This window comes from Carassius gibelio, chromosome B2 (assembly GCF_023724105.1).
Source record: "Carassius gibelio isolate Cgi1373 ecotype wild population from Czech Republic chromosome B2, carGib1.2-hapl.c, whole genome shotgun sequence".
NCBI lineage: Eukaryota > Metazoa > Chordata > Actinopteri > Cypriniformes > Cyprinidae > Carassius > Carassius gibelio.
The window spans coordinates 4157566-4184368 of record NC_068397.1 but is presented as its reverse complement, the minus strand read 5'-3'; the positions used below and the strand labels follow the sequence as shown (position 1 = coordinate 4184368).

Here is a 26803-nt window from a genome sequence, read left to right as displayed (position 1 = left end):
GGATTGCTTAATAATGTCCATGAGAGCATCCCTTGTCACTGTCTCTCTTCACTCCACCCAAGTGCACGAGACTGACAGGAGCGATGGCCATTCACAAGTCTCCGGGACAGTAACGAGGGAAAGATGCTTTTGGAAACCATCAGCCCCCCGCAGCTCCGAGCAGCAGTGAGCACCACAGGAACCACCGCAGAAATGAGGCGGTAGATATTCGCCACAGTCTCTCAAAGACCGCGTCAGATCCACAGATGTGGGTGTTGTGGTCGGTGTGTGGGTTATTAGTCTGACTGAACCATTAGAGTTGAGAAACTTCTGACAATGCACGTCTGTTTACGCTGAGCTGAGGAATGGACGCACTCATGAAGTGAATGTCGATGGAGAACGTTCACGCTCCTCGTTGTCGTCGAGGCATGGATGCATTCCTGCTCTACCTTCTTCTGCTAGTGGGGATTGCGAAGGGATCAAACTATGGCTACGTGGAATGGTCGGAAAACGACAAAGATCCCGAACTCAAGGCTAAATACCCGGGTTACAGCACCGGGGAGACGATGCACCAGCAGCCGACCGTGTCCAGCACCGAGCGGACGGCCGTGGCGCATAAGCTCGAGGAGGATCTGCCTCGGGTGGTCACCGCTTTCCTGCACACGGGGGACTCGTCCACCCTGGAGCATGTCAGCTGCTCTCGGCGGTACGAGCTGAGCAGTCTCCGCGGTGGAGCTCACGCCGCCTCGCACTCCTCCCTCCACGGCGTCCTCGACACCATGACGCACGCCACCAACATCCTAAACACGCTCCTGCAGTCCAACAGCTCCAGGGAGCAGCATCCGAGGAGGGATGTCCAGTGGTACCACGCGCTCGTGACGAGTATGTTGGAAGGGAATCCTAAAATCCACCGGGCGGTGCTCACATTTCACACGGAGTCTCCCGAGGGGCAGATGTTCCTTCAGGCGACCCGAGGAGAGGAGCGCATAGTGCTCCAAGATCTGTCCAACACCGCGCGTCATAGCCTTAAAAACAGGACGTCTGATTCCGACTGGTACAACGAGTTCCGGGACCGCAAGGGACCCCAGAGGCTGGCCAAAGGTCGAGGGTTTCCAGCAGCGCAGGACGGATATTTTCTGGACAGAAGTCGTGTCAAGTGGTCTGCGCCCTATCTGGAGTGCGCGCGCGGCAGGTTTGTGCCGCACTGGCTGCTGACGCTCTCCGCCGGTCTCTACGGTCTGAAGAACACCACAGCGCCGGAGTTCAGGTAAGACTCTCTGAATGCAGAAGTCACCACAGACCGAACAATAATTAAACTGAACTCACAATGTTTATGTAAGACGAGCACGTTTTAGTTTGAACACATTTAATAAATGTATTGAATATACACCATGACTATGCAGTAAGCTTACATGTTTAATGCGAGATCAGTTGTTCACAAACAGGTGCAAGTTGTCACTCACATTTGTAAGCCCAAAACTGTAAGAGCACTAGTATTTTCACCATCTTTTGCTGTAGTGTGTCATTGTGTCAAATATTAACTGATATTTCTGACTCACTAAAGCAAAAGATTGAAATAACTGACTTAAATCCATTTTAGCTTGTGAAAATACTAGTGTTGTAATCATCTTGGCCACCACTGAGGAAGTCTATTTCAGAAGTATTTGTGAAAGTTGATTTCTGTTGGTACGTATCTTAAAGGTTTGGCTACGAAATATATAAACATTTCCTTAAGAATGAAAGATTGGTTTAGTGACCACATGCCAAGCTGTTATGTAGGGGTCAGCTGGCATAAAACAGGAACACCACTATAGTCTTTTATAAATACAGCAAAATTTCAACTGTAAAACAATGAAACACAAAACATAGTAGTGAAGCAGCGAGTTTACATAGTTGTATGGGAAACACATCCTAAGTCTAGAACAACGTGAAAGTAAGCAAATGATAACAACATTTTCCTCTTTAATTTTCAGGTCATTGTGCAGCTCTCCTTCAGTTTCATTGTCTTTGTTTCATTTTTAAGAAGTACATTAAATCACTTAAAAAGACCATGAAGCACATGGATCTCCCTCAAGATGTTTTACATAAGTTCTGCATAGCCTACTTAGACTTTTTTATGGTTGGTGCTGTTTTATTTAATGGTCTGCTGCATAAGTTGGCATGCTTCAGTGGTGGATATTTGAGTCTAGCGCCAGACATGTGGGGATCTTTGCTGTCAATCGAACTGAAAACAAACCAACTCCTTCTCAAAGCTATATTTTTGTCTCTTTTGGAAAAAGCATGCTGACCCTCCCGGAACAAAAATCCTCTCTGGGTCAAAACCCCTGGAAGAACACAACATGAGGGTTAAAACTACAACATGGCAACATTTTCCACTCTACTCTTCAGGTTATTGACCACTAAGTAACTGGGAATGAAAAGTTTGTAAGCTTTGTAAGATTTCCAATCTGTCAACAATCAGGATTTTCAAGCTTCTGAAATTAAAAACACATTTAGCTGGCAATGCATTGTATTTCATAAATAGCTATAATTGTCAGTGAAATGCTAAATAGTTTTGTAAATTGCAAGCATAGTGCTTATATTTGGAGCTTTGTTACTTGCAGTATGCAGCGTCACGTCAGAGTAGATATTGGATAGTAGAGTAGATATTTTTCTTTTTGTGTGAAAACCTATGATTGCTGTTCTCTTTTTTCTTGCAGTATGTTTCACATCAGTTATTTTTATCCTTATGTAAGTTATTTATACGTTTGATCATCAAGACATTGTGAGAACAGGAATGTAAACATTGTTAACATCCCCCGACTTGAAAGAGCAGTGCGTAGAGCAGATCATTCTCACATTTCTCTGTCACTTTCTCTCTCTCGCGCTCATGCACCGTTTTCTTCACCTAAAGATAAGAGAGCGCTGGCAGCTCCAGCTATCTGCAGGTGTTTGTTTCACATCTCAGCAGACAGATGGCTTCTGCCTTTGGGCCTTCGCTGGAGTCGAAAATGAAACGGGAAGAAATGAGTAGAGAGGAGTGATTTGGGGGCTCATGCACATAACAATCAGTGTCTATCCCCTGCAGCTCCAGACTCCAGACAAAAAGAGAACTCAGTCTTCTAATCATTTTTTTTTTTTTTGGTCAAAGCAACAGGAAAAAAAAGCATCCATTCATAAGAATGAAACCTTTAATTAAAGCCTGCAGTGTGAAACTGTTGTTGGAGTTTCAGAGGCGCACGATTACACCAGAAAATTTATAAAAATATTTATATACAAAATTTGAAATATGAAAAACTCTTATGCTCACTAATCCTGCATTTATTTGATCAAAAATGCAATAAAACCGGAATATTGTGAAATATTATTACAATTTCAAATGACTGTTTTCTATTTGAATATATTTTAAAATGTAATTTTTCTTCAGATTTTGTCTTCAGTGTCACATGATCCCTCAGAAATCATTTTAACATGCTGATTTTCTGCTCAAGAAACATTTATGTTTAACACAGATACACTGACATGATACACAGACTTTTGACATTTGGTGCATCCTTTGCTGAAAAAAAAGAAACTATTCAAACTTTCAAACATTTATTCGGTTGTGTTTTATACATAAACAGTGCTTAAATGTCTACTCTAGACCACGTCATGAAGAGAAAACACAAATATTTTAGAAATATGTTTAAAATTACAAATTGTATTGTCATTTATTAGGCAAATAATAAATCGGGGTATTTTCTTACAAACTTGCAATTGCATATTTACATCTCACAATTCTTATTTTCTGGAGTGTGAGATATAAACTCACAACTGCAAGAGAAAAAGCAGAACTGCAAGTTAATATCTTGAAATTCTGACTTCACTTGCAAGTTCACGTCTCACAATTCTGAGAAAAGAAGTCAGTTCACAGTCACCTTATTATTTATTATTCAGTGTGGGAGACAGACATGTGTTGTGCTGTCTCTCATTTTGTGGCACATACTCTTCAGGTCTCGTCTCTCATGCTGTTGTCAGGCAGGAAATGGAAAGGAGAGGTTCATTTACAGATTCTAGAGTTAGTTGAATTAGATGCTGGAGATTGATGTGGTTCTTCGTTCATTTCAACAGGGACATAGTAAGTATTTTAGTTTTATGTTACATTGTGCCTTTATAACAGACAACATCATCTTTTCTGAAATAAAAAAGTAGCAAAGATTATGAGAGAACATGGCGTCGATATGAAGCAGCCTGGTCCACGGGTCTCAGATAACATGCCTTATGGGACATTGAAAGAGGAGCCCCTCTAATGGACCTCTATCTGGAGTAAAAGCCGAGCCAACAACTCTCATTTTCATGTAATGAACCGGAGGGCTGGCTTTCCCTCCAAATCAGAAAGCGCGATTGCTTAAATGAAAATCTTACATCATACAACAAGCAGCATTTGCAAATCAGATTGAATATGGCCCTGCAGAGTTGATTCTTGCAGTCTAAAACGTGGGATTCTGTTGAGTCTAATGATCTCATTTCCTGTGGAAGAGCAATTGAAATGCTCTTGCAAAGTGTAGCGTGCAGCTCATGATGAGACTTTGTTTTGCAGCAAAGAAAAGTGAAACTGCAGAAACTTTTGGATGGAGGTTTGTTTTGTAGCCAACAAGTTGACCATTCTGCATTCTTTCAAAGAAATTGCAGTAGATTTTTAATAATCTGATTATTATTATTTTTCATATCATCCTGAGAAGCACATATATATATATATATATATATATATATATATATATATATATATTTACATTATTACATTGTTTGGAGCATAATAAACAAATGGTTTGGAAAAATGTATTTCTGAATTCATATTTTATTATATTTGCTATGTAGAGGACACTAAGAAACTGCAAACAAGACTCTATAACAAAAGACAAAAAGTTTTTTTTTTAATGTTCTATTTTTATAGTCAATATACCAGTCAATTTGTAGGTAATTAAAAAAGGTAGTAACCTGCAATTATTTCAAGGACCTATTTATACTTAACTTTTTTTCCTGTGATTGTAATTATGCAGTAATTATTCTAAGAAATGTGTATTTTGATTTCAAACCATATTTGACATTTCAGCTTCATTACTCTGTGTTGAAAAAATATATTTTGTATTACCGGTAAGTTATGATATTATAATATTTATTATAGCAGCTTTTTCTTCCTGTAAGAGTGGGCGTGGCCATTTGTACATTTTATTGGTCTGGCATCCATCTCATCTATTTTAGCTGTACTAAACAGCTCATTTGGCTGCTTGATATTGGAAATTGGTGTGTCTTATCATAATATTTTAATGCATGACCTTATGAACACATTGGTTTGTAGTGCAAACAGTTTTACCATTTACCGACCTTTGTTATTTTTCTTGTTATTAGTTACTAAAAAAAGAAAAGAAAGGTGGGTAGAGTTCATACAAATATTAGTTTTTCTATTTTGATTCTTTTACAAGCAAAGTAAAACATGGTGAAATATGTTGTATACATGCTTGCTCGTGAGTTTTGTTCTAAGTTCAAAGCGATCCTTGAACATGAACAATGAAGTACAATTAAAGTGTTGTACTAAAGCAGGCATATATGCGTTTGAGCATAAATATAAAAAATACATTAGCAATTAATAATAGTAAGTCTTAGCATATGCACCTTAATATTTGAATTCACTGATCTTCATTCTTGCATATGTTTGCATACTAATGTCTGCTTATCGCTATCTCTTCACACTGCAAATGTGGTACATGTCACATTATGTGTAGATTTTCATGTCCCCTGAAATGAAAGTGTCATGTTTTCATTTAAACCTCTCTGTCTCCTTCTGTGGTGGTGTAGAGGAGTTGTGCGGGTGGATGTTAATCTGCAGGATGTGGACATTGACCAGTGCTCCAGAAGCGGTTGGTTTGCAGGAACTCACCGCTGTAACTTGACAACTATGGAGGTGAGTGTTCAGTCTCAATGACTGCTGAGACACTAAAGCACTCATAATGTTTGCTTCTGTACCCAGACTTACATTAGGCACAAGTAAAGAAGTAAACAAAAATTTAATTCAAATTAAATATTGAAAATAAATGAAAAATTCAAAAAAGTGCTTTATGATAATCACAAAAAACATCTTAATGTAATAGGTCATTTTTTGGTGTAGAAATGCAAGTAGCTTTACATTAATCACAGATATGTAATGTCCGGCTTGCATTGAATATTTGGGATCATATATAACATTTGAACATTTTTGTTTTGTTTGCATTTAACATAATTTTTCCCTGCTGTGTGTGACCTAATCAAAGCAACCCTGCATGTTTAAATCTTTCTAATGTCATAATATCCCTGATCATGTGAAACTTTTCATTTTAGCAGCATCAGTTCTCATTTCTAGTTAATTGGACAGAGCACAATGATATTTCTGTGTGCTCAAGTGGGATTGCTTTCATGGTTCATTTTTTTTTCCTCTGTGAAGCTTCACTTTCCCTCCAGATTGGTTCATTATCTTTGTTTGTATTTTAGATGAATTAAATGGGGGATTTATTACATCCTTGACTGGAGTCTGTAGTAAGCTGGAAGTTGCTCTGCGAGAGCTAATTAGACCGTCGGAGCTGTTCTGCCCGCGTGCCAGAGAGAGTTTGGACTGGATTGGATGTTTCTGGAAGGCGCACTCATACGCTAAATTACATCACTCTGTGGGTTTATGCATTATGTCATTGCACAAGTGCTGGACTACATGAACTGGTGTAAAAAACACACAAACAATTCTTGAAGCAAGCATTATTCAAACATTTGTTCCGCTGTTTTTTTATTTTTTTTTTATTCTGCTATTATCATATTAGTTTGTAACATGGTATTTCCTTAAAAATGTGCCCATATACATGAAACACCTAGTGTTCAGAATCTGTCTGCTCTTTAGCTCTTTCTCAGTTTAAAGTGAGATTTGTTCTCCATCTGTGTGTGCGTGCTAGGTGTTGGTGATCAAAATATTGTTGCATATGATAATATAGTTGTTTTTTGCTGGGATTTCAATGACAATGATTTATATTTAATAACCAAATGATAGTGCATATCTTTAAATAATTTTGTGAATCTTAGACACCATTCAAAATATATGATTATTCATAACAAATAAAAACAGTAAAACAGTAACAAAATTTCAGTTTTCAGTAAAATTATATGGTTCTCTGTATTAATTTTAATAACAAAGTAAGAGCTATTTTTTATATTTTATTTCAATATTTTTTTATTTCAATTCAATAAATAAAAGTTTTTTAATTTTTAATGCTATTAATAATTTGTGATGAGTGGGGCGGGGCTGAGGGCCGTGGGAACGGGTCGCTCATCTCCAATCACTCCACCGGCCTCGCCCCACGATCCTCGGCCCCACCCCACTCATCACATAATTCTAAGTAAATTATATGCTTGCATGTAGCCTTAGCCCGTCCTGCATTTTAATACAGTCACTACACTTAGCAGCAAGAAAAATTTAACTTTTATACAAATTATTAATGGTTTATATAAAGATAGTGAGGAAAGTTTGAACAGAAACTGAGCTAAGTGTGTTCCCTTTTATAACCAGTTAATCTAATCAAAATTACTTTAGTTCAGCCATTGACTGAGTGAAGGAGAGTTTAGCATGGTAATATACAGTACATGGCAATGTTACTGTGTTTGGTCTTGACGGGATACATCTGCTACGCTGCTGCTGCTGCAGAGCAAGTACCAAAACGTACTACTGCCAATACATCCACAGACATGCTGCTGTGAGCATGTAAGATATATGAAACCTGTAGCAGATCTATACAGGTGGAGCTGGGGAAGTGGAGGGTTTCTGAAGTGCACTGCAACTGCTACAACAAGCACTAACCGAGTATTTCAGTGTTGAGAAGTAAGCACATTGGCTGTTGATGTGAAAAGAAAGCTGTGCCATGTGAATAATAATGTGTTTATATCCGATTTCATGACAGGACTTTGTGTTTAAAATAAAAAAATCAATCTATGGCACTATGGAAACTTTACTATGTATTATGTTAATACTGTATTGGTTATTGTGAAATAATTCACAAGCACAAAGGGCTCCTGCTGAAAAAAAAACTAATTTCAAAACCTCTGATGGCTTTGTTTCATACGTTCAACAAACATGTTTCTCATTGGCTGCAATGCTCAAGTACCAGTACTTTTGACGACACTATTGCTTAGCAACATAAACATGTACTGCTTTGTAACTGTAAAATTATCAGAGTAAATAAATAAAAAATAAAAAAATATGTAAAGTAAAATGTTTTATTAATGCATGGTAGTGTTAGGATTTTGCACTGTAACTTTGTTTTATGTTTGTTTCTTGTGTCTAGTGTCAGCACATGGCCTTGTTAGGTATTTTCTCGGCCATATGCTCCTTTAGCCCCTCCTCCTTGTTGCCTCTTCACCACATCCTCTTGTTACCCTAGTTGGTCTAATTGTGCTCACCTGTCCCTCATGTATTTTCCTGACGATTTAAAGTCACTACCTCTTGTATTAGTCTTGTCAATAAAACCTTGTTATCCCACTGAAATTGGGTCCTCCTTCCCTGACCCCTGACATTACGGACCAGCCAAATTCAGGATCCAGCAGATGAGCTTCACTACTCAAGTTTTTTTCTTTTGTCTAGTGAATTTTTGCCCTCATTTATTAATTGTGTCTTGTCAATTTCAGATACCCCTGAGTTTGCTGTGATTGCTGCAGCACCCCTGGGTTAGTCAAACCAGTCCCAGGCACCTTTGATTTAAACCAAATTTGCTGCATCTATCCTCAGTCTAGTCAAGTTCACACCAAATTTTCCTGAACTATGGCCATTTGATTCAGTCAATTTCGTTTCAAACTCCACTGAGGTTGCTGCAGTCATCCTTGCTTCAAGTCCGTTCAAATCATTCCTGAGAGAGTTAAAGTTATCCAAGCCAATCCAGCCCCGGAGCTGCTCACTCCAGTGTCGGATCCAGCCCTGGAGGGCAGTTCATCAACACCAAGGGCTATCAAGAATCTGTTCCTGCAGCTCTGGAGGGCAGTTTGTCAGCCCCTGAGGCTGTTCATGAGTCAGTTCTTGAGTTTCTTCCTGTGGTCCAGGAGGGTATTTCAGTGGCCCCCAAGGGTCGTCCTCAGTCAATTTTGGAACCTGGTCTAGAGGTGTCTAGTTCGGTGGCCTTGTCAGAACCTCAAGTCACAGTCACAAGGGTATTCTTCCAAACCTCCTGCCCTGTCTGACTTTGTTACTGCATTTATACCAGAGACTGTTCTAGACATTCTTTTCACACCATCAGATGTCTACCCTGTCAACCATGTGTCAAGTCCCCCAGAGATCCCTCCTGTCATGTCCACAGATGTTCTCAAGTTTCCAGAGATCACTTCTGTCAGTCGTGTGTCAAGTTCCCCAGAGATCGCTCCTGTCATATCCACAGAAAATGTTCCTGTCAGTCGTGTGTCAAGTTCTCCAGAGATTCCTCCTGTCATGTCCATAGATGTTGTCAAGTGTCCAGAGATCACACCTTCAGAGGTTGTCCCTACCTACTTTGTCTGTCTGGCCATACAAATCGTTCCTGCCTGTCTTGTCAAGCATACAGAGGTTGTTCCCGCCAGGTGGGACATGGCCATAGAGGGTGTTCCTGCCTGTCAAATTATGGTCATATAAAATGTTCCTGTTATGTCCTCGAAGGTTGCCCTTGCCAGTTGGGTCATGGCTATACAGATGGTGCCTGTCTTGTCAAGTCCTCGAGTGTTGTTCTTACCCGTCACATCTGGGCCATGCAAAGGGTTCCTGCCTGTCCTGTCAGATCTACATTGGTCATTCCTGCCTGTTGGGTCATGGCCTTAGACTGTGTTCCTACAGGTCAAGTTATGGTCATATAAAATGTTCCTGTCGGTCCTGTTATGTCCTCTGAGGTGGTGTTTGCCAGTTGGGTCATGGCCATAGAGATTTGTTCCCTTTTTGTCTTGTCAAGCCCATGGAGGTTGTTCCTGCTAGAAGTTGTGCCCACCGAGATCATGCCAGACCAGCTCTCCGCTGTTTCTGACGAGTCCCTCGGAGAATGTTCCTACTAGTTCTCAGCCATATGAGCAGGCTATCCTATCCGTTTTGTCCTGTCCTTAAAGATTGTTCCTGTTTGTCTTGTTAAGCCCACGGAGATCATACTGGATCAGCTAACTGGTGCTTCTGACGAGTCCCTCAGAGGATGTTCCTGCTAGAAGTTGCACTCCCTGAGATCATACCAGACCAGCTATCTGATGCTTCTAACAAGTCCCTCAGTGTTTGTTCCAGCTAGTCATGTTTCACCTGTGGAGGCTGTCCCCAAGTATACTACTCTGCCTGTCATGACCTCTGAAGATGTTCCTGTACAGTCTGCCCAAGCCCAGTGCTAGCCGCTTATGATGCTGACACTTACCCCACCGTTGGAGTGGACACCAGGAGGCGTCCATTGGGAGGGGGGGTTAGTGTCAGGGTTTTGCACTGTGAATTTGTTTTATGTTTGTTTCTTGTGTCTAGTGTCAGCACATGGCCTTGTTAGTTATTTTCTTGGCCATGTGCTCCTTTAGCGCCTCCTTCTTGTTTCCTCTGTACCACACCCTCTTGTTACCCTAGTTCCCCTTTCCTCAAATCTTACCCTGGAGGTCCAATGCACTGCAGAGTTTAGCTCCAACCCTGATTTAAGTCACCTGTCTGCCATTTTCGAATGATCCCAAAGACATTGATTGACACTGATTAGCATGCTCAGGTGTGTTTGATTAGGGTTAGCGCTAAACTCTGCAGGAAAGTGGATCTCGAGGTCCAGATTTGAGGATCCCTGCCCTAGTTGGTCTAATTGTGCTCACCTGTCCCTCAAGTATTTTCCTCCCGGTTTAAAGTGCACCTTACCCTTTTGTGTTTGCTGGTCCGTTTTCATTCTCACCCCCTCTGTCTGTGGATGTGGCTGAATATGTGTCAGTGTCTCCCTGTCTGGTTGGTCTTGTGCCCTTGTTTTGTCTAGCCCTTGTGATTCTATGTTCTTGTCTTGCTCCTTGTTTTAGTTATTTGTTTGTTCTTGCCCTTTGCTTTTATTTAGTTTTCTAGTCTTGATTCTTGGTTTTGTTTGATCATTCCCTTAAGTTGGTTAAATTGGTAATTTCTTATTTTGTTACTTTACTTTTGTTAGTTCATTGGTTGTTGGTCTTGTGTTTTAGTTCCTGACCTGTCCCCATGTGTCCTGCCCTGGTTCTACCAGCCTGGCATCTGGTCTGTCTCCAGAGTCAGTGGTCAACAAGTTTCTGAGCTCTGCTCTATGGGGTCTTGTGTGGCCTTCTCTATCAGCCTGGTCTTTGTGCCCCCTCTGTTGCCCAAGTATTCTGCCAGTTGTTTCCTGAAGCCTTCCCAGTGGCCTTCCTTAGCTGTTCTGTTTATGGTGTTCCTGTTGTGCACCTCACTACCTCTTGTATCAGTCTTTATTGTCAATAAAATTGTTATCTCACTGCAATTGGGTCCTCCTTCCCTGATCCCTGACAGGTATAGTAAGTTTATTGATTGATTGCCAACCTACGATTTTTAAAAAAATGTATGCTGTAAAAAAAAACAAAAAAAAAAAAAAAAAAAACAGAACAAATGTGTTAAATTTAACACAAAGGAATCTGTGAGGACTTTTCAGCATCTTCTGTCATGAGTGCCATGTTTTTAAGATGCTGTGTCACATTAAAGAGTGCTTTTGGGAACCCTGCATTCTGTTATATTGCATTTTGCTAAGTAGAAGTATGGAATTTGCGCCTTTAATGCTTAAAGTAGGTGGACACCAGACTTCTGGATATATTAGTTAGTCATCTATATGGACTGGACCATGTTTGCAAGGCCAAGTTGTTGTCTTGTGTTGAGGAGAATTTCCCAGTAAGCTGTGAACCATTATAAATGCAGTGTAATGGATTTTGGTTGGCGTACTAAATTATTGACCATGCTCCTTCTCTATGTGGCCCCACTCATGGGAACTCTGGAAAAGCAGCAAGGAAAAGCACAGCACCCCACATAACCACTATGCTCGCTCCTGACCACAGCAACCGAAGCAAAACGATATTCGGAGGGAAGAAATACTTGTGTGCTGTCTGAGAAAGAAGAAGAAAGCAGTGTGTGTGTGTGTGTATATATCACTCCCTGTGTGCCAGTGTGTATCTATTTATAGAGTTTTCGTTTTTGGGTGAATTAGATAATTTAATGTATATCCAGCACACATCCTTAATAAAATGCCTCACATGCCTCCAGGGGGTGAATAAATGCCTCCTGTAGTGAATTCAAAAACATCCATATTTCAAACGTAATGAACACTTTTCTCTCACTTCATTTAACGGCTTCCCTTTACAACAGATAATTAATTCCATATGAGGCATGTTTAATTATTGATACACACACTTTATTTATTTGTCTTTTGGACTGATGAACAGAAACACCTGCCCACTGCAATGATAGAGCTTGGGATAGCCAGGACAATTTTTAATATAATTAAGATTGGATATGTCTAAAAGAAGAAAGTCATATACTGTACACCTAGGATGGCTCGAGGCTGACTAAAACACAGACACATTTTCATTTTTGGGTGAACTAACCCTTAAAGTGGTTAATGCAACACCTAAGCACATCAGTCAAAATGTATACAACTTGATATTTATTTTTCCATTTATTTTGTTTGCAGGTTTATTAGCTGCTTTTTAATTATTATTTTTTACATAGCTACAAAATGTGCATTTATTTACCTTGTTTACATTATACATTTTATTGTTATATGTTGTTTTATACAATATACTTCATATACTGTATACATCTTTCAAAATATATCAATCTATTTAAGATCTAAAGCATCTTTAATATGTGGCATTAATTGCAGAAGATTCTGAAAAGACAGAGAGACACATCATAGCTGTTAATAGAGCTAAAATCATATATTAATAAAACACATTTATTGTACCATGAAATATAAACAATACAACCTTATAAAATGAACTTCAAATTAACTAATTCTATTATTTTTGAAAAGAGATCAAAACTTTCATTGACATCAAATAAACTGAAAAAGAATAACAAATAATAATAAAAAAAATTCCCATGTAAACATGCAAAACAATAAATAGATATTCCATGTAAACATGAACTAGATTGGTCCCTTTAACAGAATGAATCTTGTTGTCTTTCCAGCCCTCATGCCATGAGTGCTATGTTTTGAGAACCATACGTTCTGTTTCATTTAGTTTGCTCTGGTCAGATTTGATACAGATTTCATGTTTATGTAGAGAGAAAGCAACACGCTTCATAATCTGGAAACCACGCCCACCGGTGGGAAACAATCCAACACTCTCCATTTACTTTGTACTGTGGGAAGCTGGCTCCTTGTCATTTCTGACTTATAACAAAAAACAGAGCAATGCCTAAAACCTGCAATGTGACAAAGTGTTCAGCAAACAATCTAAAAAACCCAGAACTACATTTTTATAAACTATAGACCCTAACCCTAACCCTAACCCAAAATCAAGCATTAAAGGACACAAAAGCCTGTGTCCCTGATGTGAGCGTGACCTTAATGTGCTCTGTGTCTATATGTATATATGAAGTAGCCTATAAATGTGACTGGTGTAAATGAACAATATTTTAAGATTATATTCATGTTCTTTTCGTACTATAGATAAAGACTGTATGTGTTGACCAGTTGATTCTTGAATAATACATGAATCTCTGCACAGATGCACAGTCAATACTATAACAACAGCAAATCAGACCAGCAACAAAAAATGCAGATTTTGTGAAATATTCCTGTAATTCATATTGTCAACACCTTCTGTGCTTTGATTCATGATACAATTCAGAATCATTTCTCCATGAATTTGTGATGAAACAGTAATGTGTTTTGATGTCTTTTTTGAACACTGTGCAAATATTCCCAGTTCAGGCTGGAAGAAGTATGTGAAAGCTTGGATAGTTTTTTATAAAACTCAGTATTCTTGGATGTCTTCTGTGAATGCCAAAGCATCTCAGGTAAAGGTCAAGCTACTCCAGAAGGCGACGGGGTATATTTTCTTTTGTTAAGGCCATTGTGTTGTTGATTCACTCCTGTGCTTTGAGTTGTTCTCAACTTCTGTTGAGCTACAGATGGCCTTACATTCTCAGGCAAAATGTCATGCTAAATCACATTTTATCACCAATGTATGCAGCAATGGAATTTGTGCTACCAGAGTTTGTCTATCCACTGATTCTGAAGCCAATGCTTTAAAATTGGAATAAAAAGCAGAGATGTCATGAGAAGCAGTTAACAAGTAGCTGGTCTTGATGAACTGAACTGAAGGTGCACTGTCACAAGTAAATCCAAAAATATCCTGTTGCAGGCGTGTAATGTCAGCAGCGTACAGCAGGAGGTTGAGTGTCACGGTCTTTAGTCACAGATTGATCTTTTAACTCTGCTCTCTCCTGAGGATTTCCAAGCATGAATTCATGTTTTCAAATGTCTCAGGTCGCCCACATTTATCTGCTCTGGAAAGCAGCAAGGCTGGTATTATTTAATCATATTCATATAGAGCATGCTTAGAGGGGAACAGCTAATATACTGAAAATTATGTTCTGGTGACGGATAGAGGGAAGTATTGAACCACAGGGGTGTACAAATCAACATTCAGCACTCATCAATATTTTGACCTCTGAAATCAATTGGCATTAATTAACGATTGGGTGTATCTTGCAAGAACAAAACCATCGATTGACAATTTTTTTTATTTCATGATAATTAAGAACATATACCCATAAACATTCTCATAAAGTCATGTATATTGACATTATCATTCAAAATTGGAATGCTTTTAGTTATAACGATCCTTAGTGGTGATTTTTATTGGGTTCTCATTACTTTATTAATTTTACTGTTAGTATTTTACAGTATAAGTTTGTCATTAATGTCCACTGAAGATGAGTTGAAATGAGCCCATGTGCAGATTTATTAGAAATATATAGGGAAATATATTGATCATCAATATATGGAAAAATATTTTTGTTGCATAAAGGGCAAGAACAGATGAGGGCATGAGAAGCACGGGACAGGAAACAGGAGATATGACTGTGACTAAACTACAAAACAAAAGACATGAAAACCTAAACGTGAAACAAAACCCAAGACTAAGTGTGACAACATGCCTTGATCAGTCATGACATTCTGAGGTGTGTAACACAGAATAACTCGCTGCTCATCCAGGTGTTTTAGAGCGGTGCTTCTTTCACATCTCTCATATCACACCACCACACTCTTGTTTCATTCAAACACAACTGCTATCATCTTGCACCTCGGTTATCAACTCTATTTATGTACACATAAGATTTTAAAATGCCTTATCTCAAATTAAATGTTATGTCCTTGTTGTTATTCATATGGTGAAAAGTTGTGTAATTAGTGATACGAATGTACATTATATGCCGTAAATTTCTTCCAAGCTGTTTGTTTGAAACTGTGTTTTTTTTTTGCAGAAGCTTTGGATTTAAAGAGCTAATAAAGTATTTTAACTCAAATCGATATTTCGTATCTAATTATTTATTTATTTACTTATGCAGCAAGTAGCCATGTAGCAGGATAATGCACATCCACCTATTACAGAGTAAATTAAATTAATATCCGCTTCATGTTGGGGTCCTGATCACCCTGTTCAGGTTTATAGTGCGCTAACAACCTCCTGGATGCACATTATCCCATATTTATTTTTACAATTAATTTGAAAAACTTTGAATATTTGTAAATTAGAAGCAGTACCATTGATGTATAAATACATATTATTTATAGTATAATATTTAAATTAGCTAAATACTAGATATCAACATATGCTTTTATACACTGCAATAATGGCAATGTTTTTTTTTTATTGTAATTATGGTATTGAGGATTTGAGGGGCATCTGATCTGTAGCATTTTTCTGAAAGAGCAACACATAAAACACGAAACCTGTAAATGTAATGTAATGTTTTGTTGTCACTGAGATCGAGCATTTGCCACTGTTCTCGATGAAGATTTTGTGCATTTAGACAAGTACATAAATCTAAAATGGATCTTAAACAGTACATAAATCTAAAATGGAAGTAATTATCATTCCCTCATTTAGACTTGACACATTGAATCCCTTTTGCTAAAATAAAGGTGACAAAACAAGGGCTAATTTAACCTGAAACCTTTCTCTGAGATCAGCCTCCAACCCATTCGCTTCATTAGATTTCCTCGGGGCTTCATGGCACTTTCCAGATTATTTATAGAGTCTTGTGAACTTGGTGTGACTTTTTTTAAACCTAGTTCACAGTACAACTATTTATTTGTTTCTGGAATACAGCAGTCTAAAAAGTTAAAGCTCGCAGGTTTTTTTTTTTTTTTTTTTTTGCACTTAAAACAGGCACAGAATGTCATTGTTGTTACAGCAGCGTGAAATGTGCATCTTGTGCAAATCTTTCTTGATGCACTGTTTGCATAGTTTTATACGTCGTAAACTGTTTTGATATCAAGCTTAGCATTCATTTTAAAGGGGCTTTAAGGAGAAAGCTGCCGTGAGCCCATCTGTTTGCACGCTCATGTGAGCTTTACCGTGATATCGCCAGAACATGAGTAAAAATAAACTGCTGCACATACACATCAACTGTCATAATAACTCATAAAACTGACATTTTCATACCTGGCAATGTGACAAATGACTGTCACTGTTGGTCTATTAGCAGAGCCGATTTCCTCAGGAAGTTTCTTGCTCATACAGTGAGTTGTGTTGAACAAGAATATATCATTTCTAGCATCAGTCTCAATGCTTAAAAATGGAGAAAGAGGCAGTGAAACTGGCACTTGTAGCTTAATTGTGTCTCCTATTAAATTAAATTAAATTAAATGTATGCATTTAGCAGACGCTTTTATCCAAGTGCATTCAGGCTATCAATTTTTTACCTATCATGTGTTCCCTGTACATACTGTACATTTACATAATGTTTTTTTTTTTTTTTTTTTTTTTGCAAGTGTAAACCGATCGCAGGCCATGGATTTGTGCTGGACAAGTACAAGTGCCAATGCAAGAGTGGTTTCTATCACCAAAGCCAAGTGGTGCTCAACGGCTTCTCAAGTAAGTACAAATCTGAATGGGCAGGACTTATAATATGGATTTTGGATTTATAATATGAATTGTATAGGAACCTCTAACAAATCTCTTATGGTATTGAAATTTAAAACTACTTAGGATTAATATGAAGAGATAAATATGAGTAGTTAAAACTGAGTCATCCTTCAATGGAAGACAATTAGATTATTCCACAGTTTTATTGTCTGTGAACAACGAATGTGAATGTAAAATGCACATAAATAAAGTAATGGGTCTTGTTTGAACAGAACTAGTCTGGATTGAATTTATCTTTCTGACAGAAACGGATACACAAACATAGAGTTACATCCTTCCACCAGATAATTTATGATCTTAAACTAGGCACGAATACCCCAGAGACAGAGTTTATATCTATTTAATGCAGAGAGTCCTAGTTGTTAAGAGCAATATTCCTCTCTCACACGCTCAGATATAAACTGATGTAAAAATAGTTCCTTTAAATGAGTCTCTTCTACTTATAAAGCAGAAATCTATAGGCAAAACTAGTGTTTTTCAGACACACTGGTCAAGTCCATTTAGCTTCTTTCAGACTATAAGGAAACATCCAAAATACACATTTAAGTGTACATTATCTATTTGCATCATCAGATTTTAATTACAGTATCTTATTCTCATGTACTGAATCAGATATCTCCTATTTAAACAGAAGGGGTTGTTTAAATAACGTTTGACTGATTTATATAACATTTTATTCTTAACAATAAATGTGTTCTTTTATTATCAGTTGACAGTACTTTTTGATTTATGGAGTAATAAAAAAGAGATAAAGAGAGATGCAAAGTCTCTAACTTTATCCAATGTTCAGATGTATGGTCTGAAAATTATGCAAATGAGTCGCACTATAATTAGATGATACCTCATTTACATGTTTAAACATAACATTTCAGAAAACTTGCAATACAGTGTACTGTGATTAATCAGCTGGGGAAAGTGTGGTGAAATCTATTTGTTTTGCCTAATTCATAAAGTAATGAAATAATATAAGCTTGGAGACAGGATTTGCTAATGTGCATACAGACCAATGTGGATTAAATACAAAAAGCTGCAGCTCTGTTCAAACACGTGGCAGATACACGCATTTACCCTATTTCATATTTGATAAACCAGAGCTTCCATTTACATATTTCACAAGGCCAGGGACTCTCTGAAAATCGTCCAATCTAAGTTTAGTGAATTTTGTTGAGCCTCTGAGTAATAGTCTGTTATCTGCTCTCTGTCACTGTGTGTGCTCTGCATTATTAAGTTACTACTCTACTGTTACATCAGCTTATTCTTGATTTCACTCCTTCAGGAGAAATCATTTTGGACAAAACCAGATTAAGAAAGTTCTTAATAGAAGCTAGTGCAGGTCAGCCATAATGTTCTTTGGAAGAACTCCATATAAATTTGAACAGAGATTTACTTCCATGTTTTTGATAACTTTTCGAGGAATAAATCCATAAAGAACCCTAGTAAAAAGTGATATATTTAAAATACAATTTTATTTGGAGTACTACTGGTGCACAATGCACATTTCTTAAAATTAAGAATAAAATACATTTTAATGTCACTATTGATGAGAATTGTATAGTATTTGTATAATATCGTTCTTTAAATGCAAGCTTTTTAAAGTGTACCTTAAAGTATATTTGCAATAGCTCAAATTTAGTACAATCTAATATACTTCAGCACTACTCCAGCACAGTTCAAAAATTGCATTAAGTACAAAATTAGTTGTTCCAATTTAGCAGCCTTTTAGCAGTCAATTGCTTCTCAGCAATTTTAGGAGAACCATTTGAAAGAAAGTTCATACTTAAAATAAACATCGTTGCTCATTACAAAACAGCGCTGGGTTTATAAATAACATTCCTTCCTGGTATAAAATTTCCGTTAACCAATTATCGATTGGTCATCAATCCAAATTCAATGAGATTTGAGTTGTTTCTGGATAAATCCTTCAGTCACAATGCTGTATATAATGCAAACACATCAGCAGATATGTCATATTATGGTTCCTTGTTGTTCACCTGTTGTTAGAATCAGACCGGGAACCGTACACGGATCAATCCTGGGAACCGTCCGGGAGGTGTTTGCCCTGTCGAGAAGGCTGTCCGTTCTGCACGGGTGACACACCGTGTGTGGCTCAGGAGGACATGGCCCTCCGTCTCGCCATGGTCTCCTTTCAGGGCTTCTGCATGCTCCTGGATCTCATCAGCATGGTGGTCGTCTACCACTTCCGTCGCAACAAGGTAAGAACATTTACGGCCAGTTATTTGTACTCTGCTTTTATTCTGCTAGAGTTAGCTGAAAGAGAAACTAGAGCTTGATTTCTGCTTGAGCAGGTTTATTGGGCTGAAGGACAAATACTGCTTTTCAAAATGTCATAGTTCAGGATTCTGTCCTAATACTTCTCTCTCTCTTTCTCTCTTGTTTTTCAGAGAATCAAATCATCTGGTCTTATACTTCTTGAAGCGATACTTTCAGGATCGGTACTTCTGTACTTCCCTGTAAGTTCTAACACATCTTTTTTACTTCCTTATCAAAATGAAAGAGGACGATCTGTTTTCCTTCCTTTCATCCTGCATCTGTCACTATTTAAGAAAAATATTAAATGTTTGAACACCATTTTACTGCAATAATTTGGCCTATTTCTAGGCAAATCATTATAATTAATGAGAAAATAAAATAGTGGGGGTAAAAAAATGCAATGAATTATTCTCAATGTTTCCATCTGGTTTAAAAGGGATGGTTCACCTAAAAAAGAAAAGAAAAATGCTATTAATATACTCATCTTCAGGCCATCCAAGATGTAGGTGGCTTTTTTTTCTTTAGTAGGGCAGTAAACAAGATTTTTAGCTGAAACCGTGGTCCTTGGGCATTCAGAAAATGCAAGTCAGCAACTTCCATCGTAAAAAAAAAAAACACATACACACAAGACAAAATTAATGCCCATGGCTCAGTGGTGTGCAGTGGTGTTCTGAAATGATTTTTGTTTTTAAATCAAATGTAAATTCATGTCCAAGTCACATTTTCTTGGTTAAATAAACATTACTTACACTATCAGAAAAAGAAATATATATTTATAGTTTTACATTTACAATATAGTCAATATTTATTAAAGCTATATATGGTCTTATGAAGTGAAATAATCAGTCTGTGCAAGTACCAGGAATGTTATTTACAACACCTCTATCTGTTATCCATAGCCTCATACTTACTCATGTTTATTCTTGATGCCTAAGTCCATATAAACAAGTTAATTCATGCTTGCATACATAATACTTCAGAAACCATGCTTGCATTTGTGGGACCCATCCACTTTTATTATATATACCTGTAGGCTCACAGAGATCTCCATTAGACTTATACAGAAAAAAAGAAAGTCATTTACATCTGGGGTGGATTGAGGGTAAGTAAATGATGCACTATATTTGATCACATCTCATTTGTGAATGCTTTGCCCATCTTCTGTAAATTCCAAATTGAATCTGTCAAAGCTGAATTCCTCAGCTGGAGTGATTCTGTGTTCCCTTTCGATTAAAAACAGGCACGTCGTCTGTTGTGCTCCTGTCTCTGTGGTATTTTTCTCTGTTCTTAAGCTAAGCACACCTCCCAGACCATCTGTGATAGTCAACAGCTCCTGCATTTATATGAGAGATGAGGGAGGATCAAACAGGCTAGGGATGGCAACTGCTTAATGGGGGATTTGAGGAATGGATTGAACCCACTGACAGTGTTTTTAATTTGTCACTTTAGCTCTGGGTTCACTACAGGAATAATGAAAACCAGATAATGTCACAAACATATAAAAATGTATGAAAAATCTCCCGCAGGACGGCTCTGAGTGTGAGGTTGTGGAGGATGCAGCAGACTATGACTGTATAGCACCACTTGCATGCTTGACTACATCACACATCTGGATATGTTTTATTGGAATGCTTATCTCCTTCATTTGATCATATTTTGATTAACCGATCAACATCGAAGCAATGTCAAAATAATTGATCTCAATAATGACACAATTGTCTTCTTTAAAGCTCTTTATGGCTGGATAGAATTTGTTTCGCACTGCAACTGATGAACTTTATAACATTGAACTTTGTCTTCTGTAGAGTTGTTTTACAGCACTTTTTAGTTTTAACTACACAGTCTCATCTTTTTTTCATCAGCTATATTGGCTACTATGTAGGCTATTGTAAATTAAGGTGACTTAGTAACACTCAGTTTTATATGAAGAGTTGCCCTGCTCTGGCTGTCTATCCAGAAAGGCATCCTTGTCGTTAAAAAGGTTAAAGATGACTGGATTAGTTATCTTCATTCTTAAATTATACAAAAATTGCTATTAGCAATAAGTAAAAATGAAGCAGGGAATTTTTCTATGTTGTAAGATGAAGTCATGCTTTAATAAAAAGCATTCACAGCATCATAAAGGCTCATAAATTATTAATCTTTGTAGTATAGTAATAGAACATTATAGGTTTATCATAAAAACCCTAATAAACATAATCTGCTCCATCTATTAAAGTTAACATGAAATAAAAAAATTCTTAATTCACATTTTTGATCACAAGTGCATGTATTGCCCCAAAACAAATTTTCTTCTTCTACTTCTTCTTCTTCTTTTATATATATATATATATCTGCCACATGCTGCTGTTCTGCTGTGCAGCGCTTTGAATTATTAATGAGTCCATCAAGTTCTAGCAAAAATAAATCCACTGATTAATTAATGGCAGAGTGTTGAGGGAAAAGGGGGCCACCTATTTGTCTCCAGTCTGATGTTACGAATATGTCGCTTAGTTTCCTTTGCTGTCCTTGGCTCCCTGCCCTACAGTAATGACAGTACAGATACAGACCAGTTTTACAATGAAATTTAACAACAGGTTTTGACTGTCAGGATCTGTTGTGTCAAAACAGGAGCTAAGCTCTGAATTAGTTTGAAGCCTTTCGTTTCGTTTCGAGTGTTATCGTGTGAATTGCCCTACTGTGCTGACAAATGGAAAGGACCATGTGATGTTTTCAATTATTTAATATACAGAACATTAGTACAGTATTTCTCATGATGTTTTGATCTTATGATCTTGATTTGCAATTCAATATAGGGATGCACCCTATTGTGCTTTGTTCTGCTTTCAGTTTTATCACAAAATTCAAACAATAAATGCCATTTTGGCTCTAGAGGTTTTAGTTTTAGTTTATATGTCATTAAATGGACTGGCACCAAGTTACCTTTCTGATTTAATTCAACTGCACAATCCATCAAGAGCACTTCGGTCAGCTGACAGTTTACTCTTATACCTCAAACAAGGCTGAAGAGCAGGAGTGAACGGGCTTTTGCTGTCACAGAACCACGGCTCTGGAATGACTTACCCCTATATGTTTGGCAGTCCCAAACTCTTGCTGTTTTTTTTTTGTTGTTGTTAATTTTAACTTCTAATATTATGTCCCAAACAAGAGGGATCCCTGTATAGTTTATAGCATTAGGTGGGAGAGATTTTTTTCCATAGGAAAACTGGTGATTTTATTTAGCAGTTTGTGTACTTCCAGTGTATTTACCCTGGAAACTACTGGTAATATAAGGTAACAACACGGGCTAAGTTTAGGTTTAGGGGTAGGTTTAGGGCAAGTATACCTACAGCTAGTTATTACCCAGTTATTGTGTGTACTAAAATAAGTACATAGTATGTGAACACAGAACAGGACTGTAAAATAAAGTGCTACTCTATCGGCAAATTTCATTCAGAATAATTGGGTATAGGATAATAGGAAAACTTATTGCAAGCATTATGGCATATATGACATATTAATGCCATAATGATTGCAATAAGTTTTCCTATATTTTGACAAATACAATTTTGCATATATGTGAATTTCTTCAGTACAAAATGCTAAACTGAAAATAAAAAACCCTTCCGAATGTCCATCTTGATTACATTCACTCCAAACAAGCCACAAATATAACAATGTTTAACCAATCACAGGATATCATGCGTCCCTGCATAAGACATTTACTAAATATATATGAATTTCATAAATTACTAATAGCACATGTTATACCAGGGTTGTTTGCCAACTTTAGCTTTTTTTAATAAATGTTTTTAAAAATCACCATAGGTGCTGTGCTGTTTTATGCTGTTTTATCTAAAGATGGACTTGATGAACGTAGCGCACAGTTGTTCTTAGCCAGTTTCTGGAAACTAACGGTGGCACCTTCTGCTAAATATGGCTGCATGAGTATTTTGCCACACATCAGCATGATGCCTCATCAAGTTGGACAGCATTTCTAACCAGAATGCACCTGGTAAAGATTTCTGGTGAACATTTCTGTTTACAGTTTTTTTCAATCGCTAACAAGCGCTTAACCATACTTCAGATACTTTTTCTAAACTCTTAACACAGACTCACACCTACAAAACACAATTGTCCAAATGGATAATTTTCTTCTCAAAAACACATTTTGTTAAATAAATACTAAATCCTCATTTCAAAATAGAACACATCTTTCTCTGCACACACCAACTTTACCAAAACACTGGAAATCTGACTCAAAATTAAATTATTCTGTCAAAGAATAACACTTGTTTTCACCTCACAAGATACATGCAGTCAATCAAAGTACACCAGGTTTCAAAATACTGGCTATTGTTGACATTACAAAAACTGCATAGACTTTTATGTTTCAGTTTTACAGGTATTTGAATGCTAAACATGCAATTCACTGTTTTACACTAAATTTCTTGGTTAGAACTGTATGTCCAAATGTACAGTAATGTTCACATTCAAAAGCATTCCAGTAAAAAGCAATTTTTTCCTTTACTGTTTACTGCAGGAGGTACAGTAGAAACATGGTATGATAGAACAGAACAGGTTCGACAGTATTGCTTACAGTGAACAAAATATCAATGAGAGCATTCTGAACAAAAAACAACAACAGCAAAAAGCCCAGATAAAAAAAGTTGGGGCATGGGGGTTAAAATAAAAACAATCTCTCACTGCATCTCTCACTGCTCCTGCTCCTCTCACTGCTCCTGCATCTCTCACTGCTCCTGCTCCTCTCACTGCTCCTGCTCCTCTCACTGCCCCTGCTCCTCTCACTGCTCCTGCTCCTCTCACTGCATCTCTCACTGCTCCTGCTCCCCTCACTGCATCTCTCACTGCTCCTGCTCCCCTCACTGCATCTCTCACTGCCCCTGCTCCTCTCACTGCTCCTGCTCCTCTCACTGCATCTCTCACTGCTCCTGCTCCCCTCACTGCATCTCTCACTGCCCCTGCTCCTCTCACTGCTCCTGCTCCTCTCACTGCATCTCTCACTGCTCCTCTCACTGCATCTCTCACTGCATCTCTCACTGCTCCTGCTCCTCTCACTGCTCCTCTCACTGCATCTCTCACTGCTCCTGCTCCCCTCACTGCATCTCTCACTGCCCCTGCTCCTCTCACTGCCCCTGCTCCTCTCACTGCTTCTGCTCCTCTCACTGCTCCTGCATCTCTCACTGCTCCTGCATCTCTCACTGCTCCTACTCCTCTCACTGCCCCTGCTCCTCTCACTGCATCTCTCACTGCTCCTCTCACTGCTCCTGCTCCTCTCACTGCCCCTGCTCCTCTCACTGCATCTCTCACTGCTCCTGCTCCCCTCACTGCATCTCTCACTGCTCCTGCATCTCTCACTGCTCCTGAACCTCTCACTGCATCTCTCACTGCTCCTGCTCCTCTCACTGCTCCTGCTCCTCTCACACAGTGTTTGTCTTTTTCTGTTTCTGTTTACAAAAACATCACTCTTCAAAGTCCTCCTTTTATTGTATAAGTGTCAATGTAATAGAAAAAAATAAGCCCTGCCATTGAGTCTAAGCCAGATTGGAATCAGTTGTGGTTGGCCCAATTTACACAACATAAATCAGCTAAGATATATTGTTTTTGAACTGATATCATTGCAGAAGCAGAGGTTTTTACTGTATCTAAGGTTTGGAACATTGTTTTTGCTATTGTGGGATGTTGTGTGTTAACATTTGTAAATACTACAAAAACGATCCATAATTTTGTTGGGAGGTATAGCTTGTCTGTTCAGAAAATGTAAGCATTGTGGAAATGTGTTCAATGACTCCATACTGTGTGAAAACGACATGAAATGTATGAATAGTATGGCCACAATAGACGGATGCTGCGCTAATTGTGTTTAGAGTTTTGAAAATGTGACAACTGCTTGGACAATTGCTTGTTAGCGACTGAAAAAAACTGTAAAGCAGCTTTATAAAATGGAAACCTAACAGAGCTAGGATTATAAAATAGCAGGCATTTTCCCCAATTTGGTTGTAGTGTTGGAAAAGTTTTTTTTTTTTTTTGTGTGGACAGTTCAGTATGAACTGCCTTACTGTACATCAAGCTTTTCACTTTCCTAACGAGTGTAAAAGGCATGTGGTCATTTATTTATCTGAGAGGAGAACTGCTGCTGACTGAGTCTTCCTCATGGTGCTGCACTCGGTGAGCTCTTTGATTATACTGGAGGAACCGCTTAGCTGTTTGCACATTTAAGAGGGCGACTGTGGATTGGAAAGCTTTACTGGTGATTCTCCTCGGAGACACAAGAACAGATGCATCTTTCCATCAGTCCACGTTGATATTTATTTTAAATAAGATAAGCACAGAACAATAGGGACACCAGGCTTGACAGATAATGAGGAATTCAGGGAGCACTTTACAGGCTCGGGAGGATAATGAACAAGGATTAAACTAAGACAGTCTGGAGAGCTTGTACTTATACTTCATTCACATGCATAATGAGTATATTTGTATAGTTTTGAAGGATATGTCAGTGTGTTTCATTTGCATCAAGAAAATTGAGCTTAAGGCCATTAAAATTGAACTTGCATTGTGAAACTTGTAACAATTAAGAGTAAAAATTTGAAATTTGCTGAAAATGTACTCACCCTCAGGCCATCTAAGATGTAGATGAGTTTGTTTCTTCATCAGATTTAGAGAAATGTATCACTTGCTCACCAATGGATCCTCTGCAGTAAATGGGTGCCGTCAGAATGAGAGTCCAAACAGCTGAAAAAAAAGGCATCAAAGTAATCAAGAAATCCACACCACTCCAGACCATCAGTTATCATCTTGTGAAGCGAACAGCTGTGTTTGTAAGAAATCTGTCATAAAGATGTTTTAACTTTAAACTGTTGCCAAAATGCAAGTCCATTAACCATAATGATGCTTCCTCCAGTGAAAAAGTCCATCTCCTGTCGTCTAACACTTTAAAAATCCACCCAAATATTTGTTAAAAATTATTTTGGCTTGTAAATGGTACTTGATCTGTGCAGATTTCTCTCCTGTTTCAGACCAGATGACTTTTCACTGAAGAGAGCAATATTGTGGATAGAGTACTCATATTCAGGCCAGAAGTTAAAAATGTCTTAACGGTGAACTTGAGTTTCTTCTGCCAGACTGGTGTGGATTTCTTGTGGATTATTGTGATGTTTTTATCAGCTGTTTGGACTCTCATTCTGATGGCACCCATTCACCTCAGATGATCCATTACTGAGTGATGTAATGCTGCAGTTCTCCAAATCTGATGGTCTGAGAGTGAATATATATCTTTTAGCAGAATGTAATTCCTTACTACTTTCTTTTCATTCTTTTAATCTGAAATATGACATATTCTTGACATGTCTCATAAGACTGAGCCAGCTACCTTCTGTTTCCTGAAGAGCATCAGTAGAAGTGTGAAACTGATGGGTTCTTCTTATCACAGTTACAGAAA

General features: G+C 38.0%; 1 protein-coding gene across 1 annotated transcript in view; it reads left to right on the top strand.

Moving 5' to 3' along the window:
• The first annotated feature begins 356 nt into the window (after window positions 1-356).
• LOC127950425 (probable G-protein coupled receptor 158) overlaps window positions 357-26803 on the top strand; it is a 48737-nt gene continuing 22290 nt past the window's right edge. The window contains exons 1-5 of the mRNA XM_052547468.1: window positions 357-1246; window positions 5794-5899; window positions 16938-17040; window positions 19093-19304; window positions 19494-19562. Coding sequence (XP_052403428.1) covers window positions 366-1246; window positions 5794-5899; window positions 16938-17040; window positions 19093-19304; window positions 19494-19562 — 1371 coding nt within the window. The 5' untranslated portion in view covers window positions 357-365. The remainder of the gene's footprint in view (window positions 1247-5793; window positions 5900-16937; window positions 17041-19092; window positions 19305-19493; window positions 19563-26803) is intronic.